The sequence below is a fragment of the Gymnoscopelus braueri genome (genome assembly GCF_963280865.1).
Source record: "Gymnoscopelus braueri genome assembly, chromosome: 12".
Classification (NCBI taxonomy): domain Eukaryota; kingdom Metazoa; phylum Chordata; class Actinopteri; order Myctophiformes; family Myctophidae; genus Gymnoscopelus; species Gymnoscopelus braueri.
In genome coordinates this window covers 47,016,799-47,036,667 of record NC_137614.1, presented here as the reverse complement: position 1 = coordinate 47,036,667, position 19,869 = coordinate 47,016,799, and the positions used below count along the sequence as shown (strand labels likewise).

At 42.9% G+C, this 19,869-nt stretch overlaps 1 protein-coding gene across 1 annotated transcript in view; it reads right to left on the bottom strand.

The window, feature by feature from the left end:
- emilin3b (elastin microfibril interfacer 3b) overlaps positions 1-19,869 on the bottom strand; it is a 49,446-nt gene that overhangs the window by 10,375 nt on the left and 19,202 nt on the right. Inside the window, exon 2 of the mRNA XM_080445679.1 lies at positions 4,863-4,985. Coding sequence (XP_080301805.1) covers positions 4,863-4,985 — 123 coding nt within the window. The remainder of the gene's footprint in view (positions 1-4,862; positions 4,986-19,869) is intronic.

Sequence of the window (19,869 nt, the reverse complement as noted above, 5' to 3'; positions counted from 1 at the left end):
TTTTTAAGGAAGGGAAGTCAAAGTCATTTTTTCTATCATGCAATTCCAGCCGGCAGATTGGTCGCACAGTTTATGAACAAACTCATTTTATAGAGGTATCTAAAGAGTACAAAGTATGTTTCTGAACGGCCAAAGTATCGCGAGACTGTCCACCATTTCCTGTTTGGCAACCAAATCTCGCGCTACCGCCGAGACAGAAACGATACCTGCCGCTGTTGCAAGTGATTAGAAAACAACTTGTCTTCTTTTATATTCCTGAACCGATGATTATGACAAAGGTTGCAATCGTTCAGAAATAATGTTTGTTCATGAGCTGGTCCAGACGGCTCCATTCACTGCAATGTATTTCATCGAACTTCCGGTGCGAGGTTTGCCACCCATGAGTGTCATGGCGCATCCCCGGCGACCAGCGCGTCCCTTCCTTTCATCAGCTTCCTTGACTGGTACCAGAAAGAGAGACCATATTACCCAAATCATAATCTCTCAAGAACAGATTCTGCTCTCCGCTTGAATCTGTCGGGGGGGTTCGTCATAACGTGTACGCACTGGCCTACAAGTGGGCGTGCCTTCAGATCAGGAAGCAGGCCGCGCTTTACCCAATCAAATGTAGTGGGCGGGATTTACTGTCTGCTCTCGCTTCCCACTGAAAACAAACCGAAACTCATTTAACAATAGCGTCCTCGGAGCAGACATTTTAGCAGACATTTTAACTTGCTCTTTCATCATAGAAACAAGTGGGCGTATAACCAAAACGATCCATGTTCTCTGGGAGAAGTGGTGTTAGTGTTCCGTGTAGAAATATTGTTAGTGGGAATGAGAAAATAAGCGCACCACCGGAAGTGGAGCGCTGAGGGCAGACCAAAAAACCCGGTTTCCTTGCGCACGGGTGCTTCATTTAGCTCCCCCCAGAGCCAAGTGAAAGAGTAAAAAACAGCAGAGGGCGCTGTTTTTCCTTTTTATTTGGCGATGGGTTCCCAGATTGCCCAAATCCTGGCCCCTCACCACTGGCTGCCAGTATTAATTTTAAGATCCTCCTGATCCTTTATAAAGTTCAACTGACTTGGGGATACTTGCTGCTCAGGGGTGACCACGCCTTTGCTGTCACAGCCTTATAGACTGTGGAACAGCATGCCCCTCCCTCCCTATCAGCTCTGCTCCCTTCATCAAATCTTTACTTAAATTGAAGTGCTCAAGATTGTATGAGCTGTAAAGGCTGACATAGGTGGGTTTCTGTGGGATAGTGTGTGGATTAGAGGGAGATTAGGGGTGTAAATAATGTGTCAGAGGATTGGATGAGGTCAGCATCACACCCTACTGTTATCTGTACCATTGATTTTAGAAGAGTTATCAGCAGTGGTGAAAAGTACATTCACTTAAGTACTGTACTTAAGTACAATTTTGAGGTCTTTTTTGCTTTAGTGGAGTATTTCCAATTTTCAATACTTTTACTTCTACTCCTCTACAATTATTTGAAAACTTAGTTACTTTGTAGATATAAATCATTATTACAAAACATGCATTAACCACATTAGCCCTATTTTATACATAGGATATTTGAAAATAGCAGATCTACAAGCTTGTGGGATCGTCTGTTTTCAAACATTTTAGTACTTTTACTTTTCGTACTTTCGTACGTGCCAATACTTTTGCACTTTTCCTCAAATAACATTTTGAACACAGGCCTTTTACTTGTAACAGATTATTTTTATATTGCGGTATTGCTAGTCTTACTTAAGTAAAAATATCGGAGTACTTCTTCCACCACGGGTTATCAGAGTGATAACTCTTCTAAAATCCCTCCCTCCTGTCTGTCTGTCTGTCTGTCTGTCTGTCTCTCTCTCTCTCTCTCTCTCTCTCATTAATCATCTCTCTATCTCTGCCTGTCAACAGAACACACTTAAGGGAGGTAACACTATACTGTACTTGATTAGAAGAAGAAAAAATGCAATATATGAGTTCATTCTATTCTAACACGTGCATGTGCACACACACACACACACACACACACACACACACACACACACACACACACACACACACACACACACACACACACACACACACACACACACACACACACACACACACACACACACACACACACACACACACACACACAGTACTCCCACGCCCAGTGCACGTGTACACACGTGTACTTTTCGTCACTGTCAGGCAGAAACCTTGTATCTCCACATTTCAACTTTGAATTAAACCGTTTTTGTAAATTCATGCCCCACTTCGTCATTATGACAGTGTCGTAACCAGAGTTGTGTAAATAGCAGATCTACAAGCTCACGACACGTCGCATCGTGACGCGTTGTGAGCTTGGAGATCTGCTATTTTTGAAACATGGTGAAAGTGGTTAAGTGTGTAAATACTAAACCTATGAAACCTATGAACTTAGAGCTTGTGACTAAATAATAACTCATTTACATTGGATCTATTGGAACATGTTCACCTGTCGGGTGGAAACCTCACATGTCCAAAACTGTTACTTTTCAGGATTCAAATTCAAAAACAGCAAAAGTATCAGATCTAGCTCAAGCTCAAAACGCGTCGCTTTGTGCCGCGTTTCGAGCTTGTAGATCTGCTGCTTTTGATGCTTTTGTGTAACGCTGTAGTATGACATACAAGGTTTCCATTCGACAGCAACTAGGGACATGCTGGCATAATTTACACACATGTCAACAAAGTACAGTAAAAGCGTGACTCTGGCGCTAAACGAGGTCACATTCCACAGGCAGGAGGAACCGCTTAAACAGCAGCTGACATCTTTTCCCCATATTGGCATTATTCAGTATGAAAAAACATAAGAATAAATAAATAGAAAACAAGCCCCGGCCCAATTATTGCTGAAACTTTGTTACATTAGCACCATTCTTCTTTCTTCCCCCATGTGGCCCGTACTCTGCACGCTATCCAACTAACACAGATGTGGTGGAAGGTAGCTATAAAGTACATTTTTAGTTTAGTGCCTACCAGTGGTGGAAGAAGTACTCACATTCTGTACTTAAGTATCAATACCACAATGTAGAAATACTCTGTTACAAATGAAAGTCCGGTATTCAAAATCTACTTGAGTAAAAGTACAAAGTGATTCGCATCAAAATATGCTAAAGTACTGAAAGTAAAAGTACTCATTTTGCTGAATGTCCCATTTCACAAGTTTCCAAAAGTATAAAAATGCTTTGAAAATAGCAGATCTACAAGCTCACAAAGCAACACGTTGTGAGCTTGTAGATCGGCTATTTTCAAATAGCCTAAAAAAGGTCATGTCTCGCCTAGACACAGGATCTGACAAAATGTTTGACCTGCTGGTCAAGATTCACTTTATCCCCTGAGCAAGCAGGCAGGCACTATTAGACAGTGGTGTAAAGTAACTAAGTACATTTACTCAAGTACTGTACTAAGTCAAATTTTGAGGTATTTTGACTTTACTGAAGAATTTCCAATTTTCCGTACTTCTACTTTTACTCCCCTACAATTATTTGAAAACTAGTTACTTTTTCAGATATACATTTTAAATATATCCCTATTTTATACCTACTGTCGGCTATTTAAAAATAGACGATCTACAAGCTACGTGTTGTGGGCTTGTAGATCTGCTATTTTCAAAAGTTTCATTAGTACTTTTGGTACTTTAACTATATTTTGATGCCAATACTTTTGCACTTTTACCCAAGTAACATCTTGAACACAGGCCTTTTACTTGTAACAGAGTATTTCTACATCGTGGTATTGCTACTTTTACTCAAGTAAATTATCTGAGTACTTCTTCCACCAGTGCTATTAGATCAATGGTAAAAATGTCAGCACTTGCGCAGGAAACCGGGTTCAAATCCGTGGTAAAAGAGGAAAGTACAGTAAAGTAGTCTACTTCCACCACTGCATGCATGATCTGCCTGCAAGTGGGCGGCCTGTGCAGCACAAAATACAGCCACTAGGGGGCAGCATCAGCTCACACTTTTACTGTCATCTCCAGTCCATTTCCAATGTACTCCACAGTATAGAGTTAAACATTGAAGACGATACACAGTACAATCCTCAGTGTTATCAAGTTCAAGACAAGTTCAAGTTACTTGTCCCAAGATGGCCAATTTGTGCTGCAGTATGAAAACATAAAACATGTTGTTATCCATTATTTTGCCTTTTTATTATTCTGAGAGTGTACGAATGTAAGACGAATGGACCATTCTGGTTACATTTTGTATGCTCTCAGAGTTATATTAACACTGAGGATTTTACTGTGTAGTAATAATAGTCAATTCAGTACCTCAACAAGTACTAGGTTGAGATATGCATTTGTGAAGCAGAGATAGTATGTTTTTTTGTGTGCCTTTTTTGCCTATATATGACGGGAGCTGTATACGGCAGTTGTTCTCAAAGTGGGTTCCAGGGACCCTCAGGGTTCCTCGAGGGGGTTCAAATGGACCCTTACATGGTCTGTACGTCTGAAAGCATACAAATGGAACCAGATGATGGACCCATAAAGGTCTGTAACTCTGAGAGCGTACAAAAAACCAAATGGACCCTTACGGGTCCATTTGGTTCCATTTGTACACTCTCAGAGTTAATGGGGGCGTCCTTCAAATTAGAAAGTTTGAGAACGGGTAAATACAGTCATGGAGAGACTAGCAAGGGGGTGTGAAATGGAGCAAGTGGTCCAGCCGGTCCGGGAATCAAACCGGGGACTCGCTGTCCAGCATTAGAGCCCATAGTGGTGGTACGTGCCATAAACCATTCAGCTTATATAAACTGAGCTTGTAGATCTGCTACTTTTGATGCTTTTGTGTGACGCTGTAGTATGATCAAGTAAAAATATGGTTTCTGCCCGACAACAACGATATATCCGAGAGACTCACATGACAACGGGACACTTCTGTCCCCAGATGCACTTGGTGGTGTACTCCGCCTTCACGTACGTGTGCACGCCGTCCTGCAGCGTGCACGTGATGTTCTTCTGCACCACGTACGCACAGTGGTTTCTGAGGAGAGAGAGAGAGAGAGAGAGAGGAAAGATGGGAGAGAGAGGTTAACACACTTTGTCGGCAATGAAAGACATACCGTCTCTGTCGGAGGCCATATTGCAACACATGTTTCCAGCAGGGTTTACTGTGGGTTTACTGTGCACCTGTGATTTTGGGTGCAGATGAAGACTTCTAAAAAATCTAAGCAATTCACATAAAAAGGACTTCAAGGGATAGTTCACCCAAAATATTCCATTCCTAAGCCAATAATTTGATGACCAGTGGACCGGCAGGCAGCGGTTCCGGTAGGAGACACAGAAAGGAGACTCTTTGTGTCTCCTATACCGGAACCGCTGCCGGTCATCAAATGATTGGCTTTGGAATGCGACAAAAACAAACAAAAATGACATTTCGGGGGTGAAATATCCCTTTAAAAAGACCCTTTTGAAAGCTTACCCAGAAAACAGTGATTGAATCTGAAGCCTTCATCATGAATATTATAAAATCATATATCAGCTAGGACCGATATATTATGTTGATATCCGCTTCGATACCGATATTGCATATTTTATAAGGCCGATATCACCGATACCGATAAGATGACCGATTATTCGCGTGTCGTCCCTAGTAATTAAACAGGGTTAGATGCTATGATAACTACTGTAGAAAAAAACATCTGTTTAGCAAAACTCAACAACCCCCCCCCCCCCCCCCCCCCCAAACAGCATCCTGGTGTTTTCAATCAAACAGGCACCGGGCCAGACCAGCAGTGCTGAAATGGAAAAGCGCGGCGACAGTGACAATGACCAGAACGGCAATGAATAACGCATAGGATTATCTGTCAGAAACGGTTAAATTCATCCTAAAAAAGAATGTGTCATCGTTTTCAAACCGCTTTCTGCGCCCCTACTTGTTGTAGAGAATCCAAAAGCATGTTGTCTAAGAGCGTCGCGTTGCCAAAGAATGCGAGCATTCTGAAATGGATCAATCTGCTCCCCTTCCCAGAGGCACGAAGGGGCTTATCGGGCTCACATGTCTTATTAGTAGAGCTGTTTTCGCTTGTTGTTTTCAAACATTGTTATGATCAGTTTCTCTGTCCCGTTGCTCGACACAGTGTCAGAGAGGGACAATAACACGACCCAAGCAGACAAATAACAAGAGGTTTAAAGATGTTCCGAAAAGCATTTCCCTTGAATCTGTGACTGTGATGATGGGTCAGAAAAGTATGTATAGCCTAGGGAACCAGTGGTTTCCAGAGCCATGTGGTCCATTACATGGACCATGAGGTGGCTTGATGTACAAGTACACCCCCTGGACATGACGCTAGCAGTGGTGGAAAGTAACTAAGTACATTTACTTAAGTACTGTGCTTAAGTACAATTTTGAGGTATTTACACCACTACATCTCTGATCCAAATATAGTACTTTTACTCCACTAGATTTATTTGCAAACATTACTTTGTAGATTTTGATTATTATTACAAAACATACATGAACCACTCCAGCCCTGTATACATTTCGGCCATTTGAAAATAGCCGATCTACAAGAATTCGAAAACTTGAAATGGGACATTCTGCATAATGAGTACTTTTACTTTTGGTACTTTAAGTACATTTTGATGCCAACACTTTTGTACTTTTACTCAAGTAAATTTTATAACCAGACTTTTACCTGTAACAGAGTATTTCTACATTGCAGTATTGATACTTTTACTAAGTAAAACATGTGAATATTTTTTCCACCACTGGACACTAGTATGTCACAAGGACTTACCCCCCAATCCAAGCAGGGAGGCATTGGCTACCATTTTTATAGTCTTTAATGACCAGTCTGACACTCTACCCACAAGGCCACTGAGCTGATTGATAGGTCAGAATTCTGTCACTCAACCAACCAACAACTTAAACCCTATATAATATATTGACTGGAATCCCGCAGGGGTCTTTACTAGGCTCCCTAATATTTATCCCTCTAACACCAAAATCTATTCAGCGAAAATAGCTGATCAGCTATTGAATGTTCACTAGGAATGTAACGACTTATCGAAAATTGATTAAAATCAGTTCAAACTGGTGACAATTTAAATCGTTTTAATAAAATAAAATAAAACGCCAAAAACAAAAAGAAAAAGAGAATTGATAAAAAAAAAGTTAAATTCAAGAGTTATTTGCTACTGTATTGAAAAGAGGATAAGAGAAAACACAGTATTGTAAAAGAAAGAAACAAGACATGACACACAGTCATGTATACCAGCATGTTTTATCTTTTTGTGTGTGTGTCGCTTGTTTTCATAGACCGGGTTCCTTATTTCTCTCGCAGAATCTGGCAACACTGCTAGTGGCTCCCCATTGGCTTAGACCTGGTTTCTTATTTCTCTCGCAGAATCTGGCAACACTGCTAGTGGCTCCCCATTGGCTTAAAGGACAGCCAATGATCGAAAACATGTCGAGAATATGTCGAGTATGACTAGTGCTCAGTCTCTTTGTAGACCTGCATTGCATGCTGGTAAAAAGAGAGCAAAACACTGGATTTGTGTAAGAGAGAGAGAAAAAAAAAGATTTGTCTAGAACATTGTTCTGTGTTAAATGTGTTTTAAAAAATCGTGAAAAATCGTATCGCGAGTTGAGTGAATCGTTACATGCCTAATGTTCACCCTAGAATGGGGACACTAGCGTTCATGTAGTAGAAAAAGACAACTAAAATCACCTCTTTCCATATTTGCAGCTTTTACTATTCATTTTTCCGTCGTAACCGTTGGATTTGCTTCCAACGCAGACAGATAGAAAGCTTCCAAAACCTGCGGTTTTGCATGCGAGGCACAGCACAGGTTTGGCAGGTACACGCACATTACAGTACTGAAAGGGAGGAGAGTTTTACTTGACAGGCTGTCAGTCAGCTAAGCAGCTAAGCGGCTGTATATTTTATACAGCAAAGAGACCACAAGAGCATTTAAATGAGGTCTGAAGCCTTTTTCTCTTCACTCTTTCTGGTCCATCCATCCAATGCAATGGAACAGTGCAAAACACTTGTCAGCCTGAGGTCTAGCTAGCCGTCTATGAGAGGGTCAGTCTGTGTAACTGTTTTGCCTGTATGTCTGTGGATTATTTTTTTTTTTACCTAAAGTAAAAGTATCAATACTGCAATATACAAATACTCTGTTACAAGTAAAGGTCCGGAATTCAAGATGTACTTCATTAAAAGTACAAAAGTATTGGCATCAAAATGTATTTAAAGTTAAAGTACCAAAAGAAATGTCCCATTTCAAGTTTTCAAATGTGTTTTTGAAAATTGCAGATGTGAGCTTGTAGATCGGCTATTTTCAAATGGCCAAAATCTACAAAGTAAGTAGTAAGTACGTTTCCAAATAAATAGTGGAGTAAAAGTACAATATTTGGATCCGAGATGTAGCGGAATGGAAGTAAAAGTATTGGAAATGGGAAATACTCAAGTAAAGTATGTGTGTGTGTGTGTCCGGAGAAAAGAGTCCTCCATGTGCAACACTGCACTTTTCTTTTCTCCCACGTTTTTCATACTTTGTGAAATTGACTTTATGGAAGTCAACGAGGCTCTGAATGGAGCTGAATGAAACCGTGGCCAAATGTATAGTCATGGTGGCTGTTCAGATGGTCATGATGAGTGAGTGGTGCTCTGGGGGGAACTGTTAGTGGTTAAGTGTCTTGCTCATGGGGACACTAAGACTGGGTGGACCAGACGGGATGGGAGGTCCTCCTGATTCCCGGACGGACGGCCTGATTCTAGAGCCGTCCCAAAGATATGTCATAACACCAGTGGTTTCTCAAACTTTTTAATCTCAAGGAGCCCCAAGTTGAAATATATTTGGCCGCAGACCCCCATCTGAAAAGGTTTTCTGCTTTGTGTTAAAAATGAATTCAAAATTATATATATTTTTTTAGATTTTCAAGTGGGCCCCTAATCTAGAGAAGGTTGAGAACCACTCTGTCATACAGTGAACGGCTGACGGTCAGATGACTTGAAGTGAAATCACAGCCGTCATGGGTCTTCAACAGGGCATCTGGGACCCCTAGGGGGTCCTCAGTTACTAGAGTTACTACAGGGGGGTGGGGTGAGGGGGGGGGGCTATTTTCGGCAAAGAGATTTGGTGTAAAGTGTTAACCCATTAAGACCTGAGGCGATTCTTAAAAAATGTTTTCTAAATCCTAACATTTGTTTGGGAAAAAAAAAAAATCAAGATTATTAAAAAATAGCAGATCTACAAGCTCATAGCACGGCACTCGGTGCCGCGCTATGAGCTTGTAGATCTGCTATTTTTGAATAGCCAAAGAAATATAAAGTGACACAGATGCGTTCCAGGTCTTAAAGAGCAGACCAAGTGCATAGCCAAAGGTCGAGTTCACTCAAGGTATTGAATGTGGTTAAACGCTGACGCTCATTAACATAAATCCGAAAAATATAAATAGAAAAGATAAAATGTAAGATATCCAACACAATGTTATACATTATACTGTATATTTAGGGTCCTTTGCTTCATCTCCCTCTCAGCTATAAGTGGTCCTTGGTGGCCTGAAAGACCCTCGGATTAAGTGGTTTAATCCTGACCCCTCACGACCTGCTTTGCCTGCCCAGCGGTCCATTATTACTCTTTAAGCACCGTGGTGGATCGAGCACGTCTTTTTCTCAGTCAGCGCTATAACATTATCCAGTACAAGCGGGCCGCCTATGTACACTGAACTTTATTGATACGTATAATAAGGAGCCGGGGAATAGGACGTGGGACTGGAAGTCCTGCAAGTATTATGTCTTCAAGATGCAACACATCATAAAGTGACTAGAAACACTGCTTGCATCATACTAGACTCTCCCTCTCTTTCTTCTCCTTTTTTCTGCTCTGTCTCTCTCATTTCTTCTCTCTTTTTTCCTCTCTCTTACCCTCCCTCTCTCTCTCTTTCTTTCTTCTCTCTGTCTCTCTTTTGCTCTCTCTCTCTCTCTCCTTTGCCAGTGCAGCTATAGCAACTGCTAAATGTTTTTTGGCCCCTGCGTTACAGGAAACGATGATCTGCGTCTCTCTCTCTCTCTCTCTCTCTCTCTCTCTCTCTCTCTCTCTCTCTCTCTCTCTCTCTCTCTCTCTCTCTCTCTCTCTCTCTCTCTCTCTCTCTCTCTCTCTCTCTCTCTCTCTCTCTCTCTCTCTCTCTCTGAGAGACCCCCATCTCAAAATATTTTGAGATGGGGGTCCGCGGTAGCCTGGTAAACCCCCCCTCCCTCCGGAAATCTCATTTGCATTTGGTTTCAGGAAGGAGGGTCTGGGATTGCTCACAGAGTAAAGCTGCCCGAACTGCTGCGCATCCGAACCAATCAGCGGCTGCTAGGGGCGGGATCATCCAATCACCTGCCTAGTAGCTTGAAAAAATGAAACTCCGTCTGTCATCGATTCTGCGCCCGGAGTCTCAGATGCAAGTACGCTGTGAAACAAAATGTGTGTCGCAAGCTTCTTCCATTTGACGGAGTGAGGTTAGGTCCGCGGCCAAATACATAGCATTTTGAGAACCACTAAGTTCGACAGTTAAATGGGCAGCTGGTCCCTTGAGTATCTTGAAGACCAGGCCCATTGCCCAAGTTGCTGTACTATGTCCTCTACCCTGAGCAGTGGTGGAAAGTAACTAAGTACATTTACTTAAGTACTGTACTTAAGTACAATTTTGAGGTATTTGTACTTTACTTGAGTATTTCCAATTTCCAATACTTTTACTCCACTACATCTCAGAGGCAAATATTGTACTTTTACTCCACTACAATTATTTGAAAACTTTAGTTACTAGTTACTTTTCAGATATAAATTATGATATAATGAAACATACATTAACCACTTTAACCCGATTTTATACCTAGGCCATTTGCGTTGTGAGCTTGTAGATCTGCTATTTTCAAATATTTAGTACTTTTACTTTTGGTACTTTAAGTACATTTTGATGCCAATACTTTTGTACTTTTACTCAAGTAAATTTTTAATTCTGGACTTTTACTTGTAACAGAGTATTTTTATATTGCAGTATTGGTACTTTTACTTAAGTAGAGAATTTGAGTATTTTTGCCACCACTGACCCTGAGCCATCCCACCCTAGCATAATGAACAGGGGAGTAAATATGGAGATACAAGGTTTCTGTCCTAACAGAGAGACGACATGCGATGCTCAGAGAGAGTTGCTCCGCAGCTGTTTTCGGGGCAAACAGAAGTGTTTGGAGGAGCGGGAAAGAAAAAGGCGGGGGTTTGAGGACTGGACTCTCCTTATGCCAAGTTAACAGGTTCAGAGGACAGTCTGTCAAACTGTGAGAAACCCACTGCGCCACTAGTGCTTTTGGCAACCGCCGATTGTTTATAGTCTGTGTGTGTGTGTGTGTGTGTGTGTGTGTGTGTGTGTGTGTGTGTGTGTGTGTGTGTGTGTGTGTGTGTGTGTGTGTGTGTGTGTGTGTGTGTGTGTGTGTGTGTGTACTATACTTGTTGAGGGCCAAAATGTCCCCACAAGTACGGTAAAACTTGAGAAACAGATGTTGTGAGCACAATTTCCCTGGTCCCCCAACAAGAGAAATGGTTGTTTTATGGTTGCAAAAAAGCTTAGAATTAGGAGAAGATTCAGGGTTTTGGGGGTCAGGGTTATTGTAGGCCTGTGGAGGTTATAGGTTTAGGGGATAAGGCTGGAGTGATCTCTCATGACGGATTCTGCTAACAGCATAATTTGTCAGCACCACTGCCATAAACATGTAGTGTTGTTGTTAGCAGGAATAAACACGGAGGCACCTGGGAGGAAGTGGACAAAGAAAGGGGAGGAGCCAAAACAAGTTCCTGTTTCTACACAGAAAAGGAGGTGGTGCCCCCAGAGGTAAAACAAAACAAAATAAACATTTCTTTTCCTTTTATTTTTTTACCGAATGGGTTCCCAGATTGGGGTCGGAGTAATTACACGCCGGTGTCGCGCACCCCCCACAAAAATGTAGATCTACAAACTCACAACTCGTCGCAGCGCGACACTTTGTGAGCTTGTAGATCAGCCATTTCTGGCTTTAGGGTTAGTGCTAAAAATGGCCAAAAATATACATTACATATCTAAATGGAATTCATATAAATTACCATCCTATAAAATGCTGATGTCCTCACAAGTATAGTAATACAAACGTGTGTGTGCGTGTGTGTGTGTGTGTGTGTGTGTGTGTGTGTGTGTGTGTGTGTGTGTGTGTGTGTGTGTGTGTGTGTGTGTGTGCGCGCGCGTGTGTGTGTGTGTGTGCGTGTTGACACACGAGGTAATAGAGCAGGAAGGAAGTGAACAGGCTTCAGAAGCACTGAGCTCCATTCATAGCTCTGACTACCTGATGCCAGCGCCAGGTCATGGCAGGAAGCACCAGGAAGTGTGTGGTTTCTGCTGTTACTACCATGTTGTCAACCCCGCCGACGCACAGCATTATGGGATATGTCCTTATTTAAGCACTTTGACCGCATTCGACCCGGGGTTGTCCCTCCCTATTTTTGGGGCATGTCGTTAAAGGTGAAAAAAAAAAATTCGTTGATATCTGACGTTCATATTGACAGAAAACTCTCCGCAGTGAGGGGCACGGTGGCGCAGTCGGTAGCGCTGTCGCCTCACAGCTAGAAGGTCCTGGGTTCGAGTCTCCTAGGGTAGTAAACATGCAGTAATCCTGGTCGCTATACCGCCTCCCCCATGACAGCCTGATGGAGGGGAAGGGAACTGGTTGGAATAACGTGTTCCTTCCACGCGTTACGTCCTACCGGGGAAACTCACCCCTGTCAGGTGACAAGAAGGTCAGTTGGCTCTCATGCATTGAAGGAGGCATGAGTTCGGCCCTGGGCTCCCTAGGCTGGTGGGGGGAGTGAAGCGCCCAGGATCACTTAGAAAAAGGGTTACAAAATCATGGGATAAAAAAAAAAGAAAAATAATGTAATGAAAACTCTCCACGATGTTTGTGTTAGATGCGCCCCTCCGGAAGTCTCGCAAGACGAGATTTCACCCGTGATTTCATCCGTGATTTCATCCAAGTCCTGTTGTAAACACTACGGCGACCCATTCAACAAAACAACAAACTCTTCGAGCGATATAAATACGCGATTTAGCGCATGGCCCATCCGCTCACGTTTTTAGCTGCGGTGGACTCGGGATGGAGTTGAGAAAATGTTCCACTGTATCACTCGTCCTAGGATATAATATCATATAAAAGGTTAGAAAAAGGTAGCCCGGAATTCTCCTTTAAGTGATTTTCAAGCGAAAGTTTGAGAATCACTGATAGTACTTAAACCAAAGACTTTCTGCACCGCTGGATTTAAAAAGAACCTCGCTGACACGGCTCTCAGCATTCTCACTTCCCTCACAGTGCACAAACACGTTCACATGTGCACACAGGTGCAGGCTGATTTAAAGAGAGAGAGAGAGAGAGAGAGAGGACCCAAAGGTGAGGACAAGCGATATCCAAACAATCTCTTTTTACAGTGTGAGCTAACAGCACCGGTGACTGAGTGACTGCTTTAAGAATCATACTGTAAAATTTAAATAGGCTTTAATGGTTCGAGTTTCCCGTCCGCATAAATGGCAGATTTATTGACGGCATTAAATGTACTTTATGACTTGTTGTCTGTGTTGTACCGTGTGAAAGAGTTGACGGGCCGGCCGGGGGAAAAAACCTGCTATACGCATATACGAGGATGCCTGACGGAGGGTAGACTGTGTGTGTGTGAGTGTGTGTGTGTGTGTGTGTGTGTGTGTGTGTGTGTGTGTGTGTGTGTGTGTGTGTGTGTGTGTGTGTGTGTGTGTGTGTGTGTGTGTGTGTGTGTGTGTGTGTCCAAGCCCCTCTCACATTACGCACAGGCTGGATCAGCGAGTGAAAACTCACCATGCTCCCAAATTTGTTTGTCAGGTGCACATCTGGGAAGAGCCAATGACCTTCAAACACACACGCACGTGCACGTGCACACGCACACGCACACGCACACGCACAGTGCCTAATACTATCATAGAATCCAGATGTATGCTTCACTTGTTTCTCTTTATCTCTCTCTCTCTTTCTCTCTCTGTTTGTCTCTAGCCGAGCGTCAATTGAGTTCGAATCAAACGGTGCTTTGAATTGAACTCCTGGACGCACGGGAAACGCCACACGTTGCCAAAGTATGAGACAAAATGAATCCCATGTACCGTGTTGACCATTACGACGACCAAGAACAATGCAATACAATACTATTATTATTCACTCAGCACTGCTCACTCCTCTCACTTGTATGACGGCAGTCAGCTATTGGTAAAGCCTTAAAAGGGACAGTTCACCCCCGAAATGACTTATTTTCTATCGATTAGTCACGCTATGGAGACTTGAATTCATTCATGGATATTTTATTGTTTTTGTCGCATTCCTAAGCCAATAACTTGATGACCGGCAGCGGGTTCCTGAAGGAGACCGGAAACCGCTGCCTACAGGTCCGCTGGTTATCAAATTATTGGCTTAGGAATGCGACGAAAACAATAAAATATCTAATAGTTGTCTAATCGTTAAAAAAATAAATGAATGAATGACGAATGAATGATTTTTTGGGGTGAACTATCCCAACCCATTGATACCTGGAACGCATCTGTGTCACTTTAGATTTCTTTAGGCTATTCAAAAATAGCAGATATACAAGCTCATAGCGCGGCACCGAGTGCCGCGCTATGAACTTGTAGATCTGCTATTTTTGAAAAATCGAGGGAAAAAAAAATTGGGTTTTTAAAAAAAACATTTCTAGAATCTTCTCAGGTCTTAATGGGTTAAAGCCTGAGTTATACGTATACCGTTATACCGGATATATCTGATCTACAAGCTCACAATGGATCGGATATTTTCTCTGTCTCTCTCTGTGTCTCTCTCTGTCTCTCTCCTCTCTCTCTGTTTCTCTTTCTGCCTCCCTCCTCTCTCTCTCTCTCTCCCTCTCTCTCCCTCTCTCCCCCGCTCTCTCAGTCCTTGTATATTCCTCTCCACAGGTCTGTCCATGTCGTTAGGGTCTGGTGTGTGATATTCTATCCTAGCAGGTGTCTGTTCACAGACAGCCTAGCGCTATAGCGGTGGCCTGGCCCTCTGCTCTGCTCTGAGAGAGAATCAAAGCATTAACCCACGCTGCTGCCGCCGTCCCGCTACGCAGCCCAGCTGCTGCTGTGTCAGTGACAGGGTCTGGTGCAACCGCAGGTCACCACCTCCTCCTTCACCTCCTCCTCCTCCTTCACCTCCTCCTCCTCCTACTACTCCTCCTCCTCCTCCTAGCGGAGGCAAAGAGGAGGGTGTCCTTTATTTCGACTCCATGAGAAACAGACAAGACGATTTTTTTCACTGGTTGCATGTTACAATGAACCTGGGAGCTGCTGTGTGTGTGTGTGTGTGTGTGTGTGTGTGTGTGTGTGTGTGTGTGTGTGTGTGTGTGTGTGTGTGTGTGCGTGTGTGTGCGTGTGCGTACTTGTATTTCTATACTATACTTGTGAGGGCCAAAGGTATTATTAAAATTGATTGATTCTTTACTTAGTTGTGTGCCAGTGTTGTGCACTGAAAATAGTGAATGTACAGTAGGCTACCAGCTTGTTGTGAGCTTGTAGATCCACTTTTTTCGGCTTTATAGGATTAGGGGTCAAAATTGCCATTCCAAAATCATAAAATGTTGATGTCTTCACACGTATAGTAGTACAAACGTATGTGTCCGTGCATGCATACGAGTGTGCGTGTGTGTGTGTGTGTGTGTGTGTGTGTGTGTGTGTGTGGGAGTCCTTCTGAGCCGTGTGAATCCGCAGGCACACGTGGATGCACGCAAGCGCGCACGCAAACGCGCGCGCACGCCTGCACACGCACACGCACACACAGCACAGGAGATAGATAGATGAAGCACCTGGCCCTTGTGTCTCACGCCCGGGGGAGACAGACCACACAACTAGGGGCTACAGGGATTACGAGAGGCTTTATAGGCAGAAATACGAGTCCGCGGTGTGCATGTGGCCGTAAGTGGTCACACGTGAGAAACAGACAGACACACACACACACACATGCGGAAGATAGTGGCCGCGTAAGTGTGTGTGTGTGTGTGTACTTCATATGCGCTATTGTTTTGTAAACAGTAAAAATCTTCAGAGTCATATCGATATCGAAGTTGCATATAGTGGAGCCTGACCCTGTAGCCACAGCTGTTAACTCGACATTAGGAACCTGTGTGCACTGTATTAGTCTGTATTTTTATCCCGTCTTTGCACGCAAATTTCCAGTGACTACAGGGCGATAGAGACTATCATAGATACGAAAGCAAAAGTCAGACTCGATAAAATACATATATGATAGTCTTGCTACAAGGCTAAAAAAAAGCACCATGGCTACACCTATACAATAGCCTGAACTATGCAGAACAAAAAAAGACACACAAAGTCACAGTTGTCATCACAGTATCACACAAAGTGTCCGCCCTGAGATTTGGAGGTCTGTGTTTGATTCCCCCGGCCCGGCTTTGTGTTTTTGATATTCAATTTCTCCCCCGAGAAAGCAGGCGAGGCTCTATTAGCTCTTAGCGTGGGGGGACCTGGGCCTCGAATCTCAGGCAAAGACATGAAACTTAACCCATTCAATCCGGGGATGCATCTGTGGCATCTTTCAGATTTCTTTGGCTATTCAAAAATAGCAGATCTACAAGCTCATAGCGCTTGAAAATCTTTGAATATAATTTTTTTAAAGTGACTCATATCTTTGCTTCTGGGGGGGTCCATATCACAAAACATTTTGAGATGGGGGTCCGCGGCCAAATACATATCATTTTGGGGGTCCTTGACATGAAAAAGTTTGAGAATCACTGATATAGAAACGTTTAAAAAAAAAAAAAATAGGATTTTGAAGACATAGTAGAATCCCCAAGAAGCAAAGATTTGAGTAAAAAAAATCGCTCCGAAAAATGATATTCAAACGACTTGCACAAACTCTACATGATTTTAAAAAAAATAGCAGATCTACAAGCTCATAGCGTGGCACTCGGTGCAGCGCTATGAGCTTGTAGATCTGCTATTTTTATATAGCCAAACTAATCTAAAAATGACACAGATTCTTTCCCGGTCTATATGGGTTAACAGAGTTCAGCTTTGAAACACGGAGGGATTTGACTGTTGCATGAGCTCAGCAGCTGCGGTGGAGGTGAGAAAGTGGATTTGGCTTTGGAGCATGTGGCGTGTTGGAGGCCCTCCAGTGGGCCTGAGAAAAGATCTATGCTATAATCCACCCACTGGGGAGAACCTACGGGATGAGAAGGACTGATCCACTCTGATCTGAGATCAGTGGAGGAGAGAGACAAGCTCTGAGAGAGAGAGAGAGAGAGAGAGAGAGGAGAGAGAGAGAGAGAGAGAGAGAGAGAGAGAGAGAAGATCTGAGCTTATGTTTCATCTTTCATCCCCTGTAACTGACGGGCGTATACGAGCAGAGCTGGGTTGAAAAAATGCAGTGGAGGAAAGTAGATAAGTACTGTACTTGAGTACAATTTTGAGATATATACTTTTCCTTTACTTGAGTATGTAAATGTTTTGCAATGATTTGTACTTCTTTGCACTCCACTACATCTCAGAGGGAAATATTGTAAATATAAAAAAATAAAATAAATACATTCTGCATAGTGAGTACTTTTACCTTTGGTTCTTTAAAGGAGTAGAGATGTATTTGTTTTTGTCGCATTCCTGAGCCAATAATTGATAGAAAATAAGTACTTTTTTGAGTGAACTACAAAAGTATATTTTGATGCAAACATGTACTTTTACTCAAATACTTTTACTTGTTTTTTACATTGTGGTATTGCTACTTGTAAAATAATCTGAGTACTTCCTCCACCACTGGTTACATGCAGATGGGTTACAACATGATATTGATGGAGGCCTCTGATGGTGTTAAGGAGGTGGCAGATTGATGGAGTTTTTTTTTTCTCCATAGGAGAACGAGGCAACGAGGACAAGACGGAGAGGTTTTGGACAATCACACGAAAAAGGGTTAAGCAATGAAAGTTTGGTGGCTCACCTGCATGGTCAGAGTGCATGCATACCACATAAATAAAACTACAATCCTTCCAGCAGCTGGCTGGCCTCTAGTTCCATATCCAACCCCAGGCTCTTTGCTGCATGTCATCCCCTCCCTCTCCCTCTTTCTCCCTCTCTCTCTTTCAACAACAGCAAAAGCAGCAGATCTACAAGCTCAAAACTAGCTCGTGGATGAGCTAATTTTGATCAAGTAGGGCGCTAATTTACGGAAAAACACAAATTAAAACACGTTTCTGCCCAACAGCAACGATTAGCCCGCTGACTCTATCTTGTGCCTCTGTAGAGACACTCGTGACCCACTAGACAGCCTCTTTTAGGTTATGGATCTAGTGGGAGCCAAGAATGCTAAGTGTCTGCTAGGCAACCCTGAAATAAAACAATTCCCGCATCTCATGTGTGAAAACACCAACAACACAAGGCTGTCTCTGTGTTCCACTTAAGTTCACACCTTTTTCGGTGTCGTAAACAAGAACACACAGTTTGAAAACGGGACAGATAAAAAAAAATATTTGATACATTAACCACTTTCAACCTGGCTGGCATCCCTGATTTGGCCATGTTCAAAAACATATATATATTTTTTTACATAACTATAGATGCCCTCCTTTTTTTGGTTCAACACCAGATCTCTTTGCCGAAAATAGCCCATCTACAAGCTCACAACACGTTGTGGATTGGTCTTTTTCGGCAAATCTCCGCACTCAGAAAAGGGATGCTAGCTAGGCTTCATGTGGTCAAGCGGTTTACCGAACCCTCCGCGACCCCATAGCAGCATAACTTTCTGTCTCAAAGAAACCCATTGTCGACGCCTCATTGTCCTCGTGTGACCTCTCCATTCTTCGTTGCTAATCAATGATGGGTTTTGAATCCTCCACCCTTTTTAATGGACTAATCTATCATATAACCCGGTCCACCCTCTCTCCTCACAACACTTTCACGCCAAAATATTGTCTTTTTTTCCCCTTTTCAGTTGGAAGCATGTAATTTCTCCTCTCTTTTTTTCTTTTTAAAGTGCAGGTCTGGCCTCACTGTAAATATTTCCAGTATAGCGTTACGGTTCCCAAATCCCCTCACGGACTTCCCAGGGGGGGAAACGAGAATTCCCAGCGCACATTCTCATGTGGAGCGCTTTGACAAATATTATTGCTGCCGGGACCCCCACCCTCTGTTGGGCCCAAAACAACTCACCTCTTTCCACCCCTCTTTTTCTCATAAAATGTCTTTCTTTCGCTTTCCTTTTTTTCTCCCCCCCCCCTTCCACAGGGTCTTGTATATATATATATAGGGCCATCCACACAAGCAACATACGGGGATATAAAAAATGGATTCGCAAAGATCGCCTCAAGTTTAATAGTACAAAGGAGACCTTTTTTATAAGCTTCACCTAGATGATGGCTGCTCAGATGGTTATGATGATGAGCGCTTGTGGGGGGTGGTGGTGGGGGGGTTGGGGTGGTCTCAATCTTTTCTGAATCAGGGCCCACTTGAAAATCTTGTGTTTCGCAGTGCATTTTCAGAGCATGTTTATTGTAATGATCGATGCGATACGATACGATACGAGCGCATCGATCATGCAATCAAGTGCATTATCCGCCCCAATGTGCCATTGGTATCTGAGCCTTGAAATTTCCATCCATGAGGTCTTGGTACTGTATGTCTCCCGATTTATGGTCTGCAGGGCCTTTATTTCTATGATTTAGAACGGGAATCAGTCTGGCATACTTCTGCTTGTCATGAGCAAAGAAGAATTTGCATAGCGCACTGAGTGAAGAAAGGTGAAGTTCCCATGAAGGCATGTAGAGGGAATTTGGGATTATTGGCGTCTTTCTTGTCAAACACTGTCCAGGACTTTGTT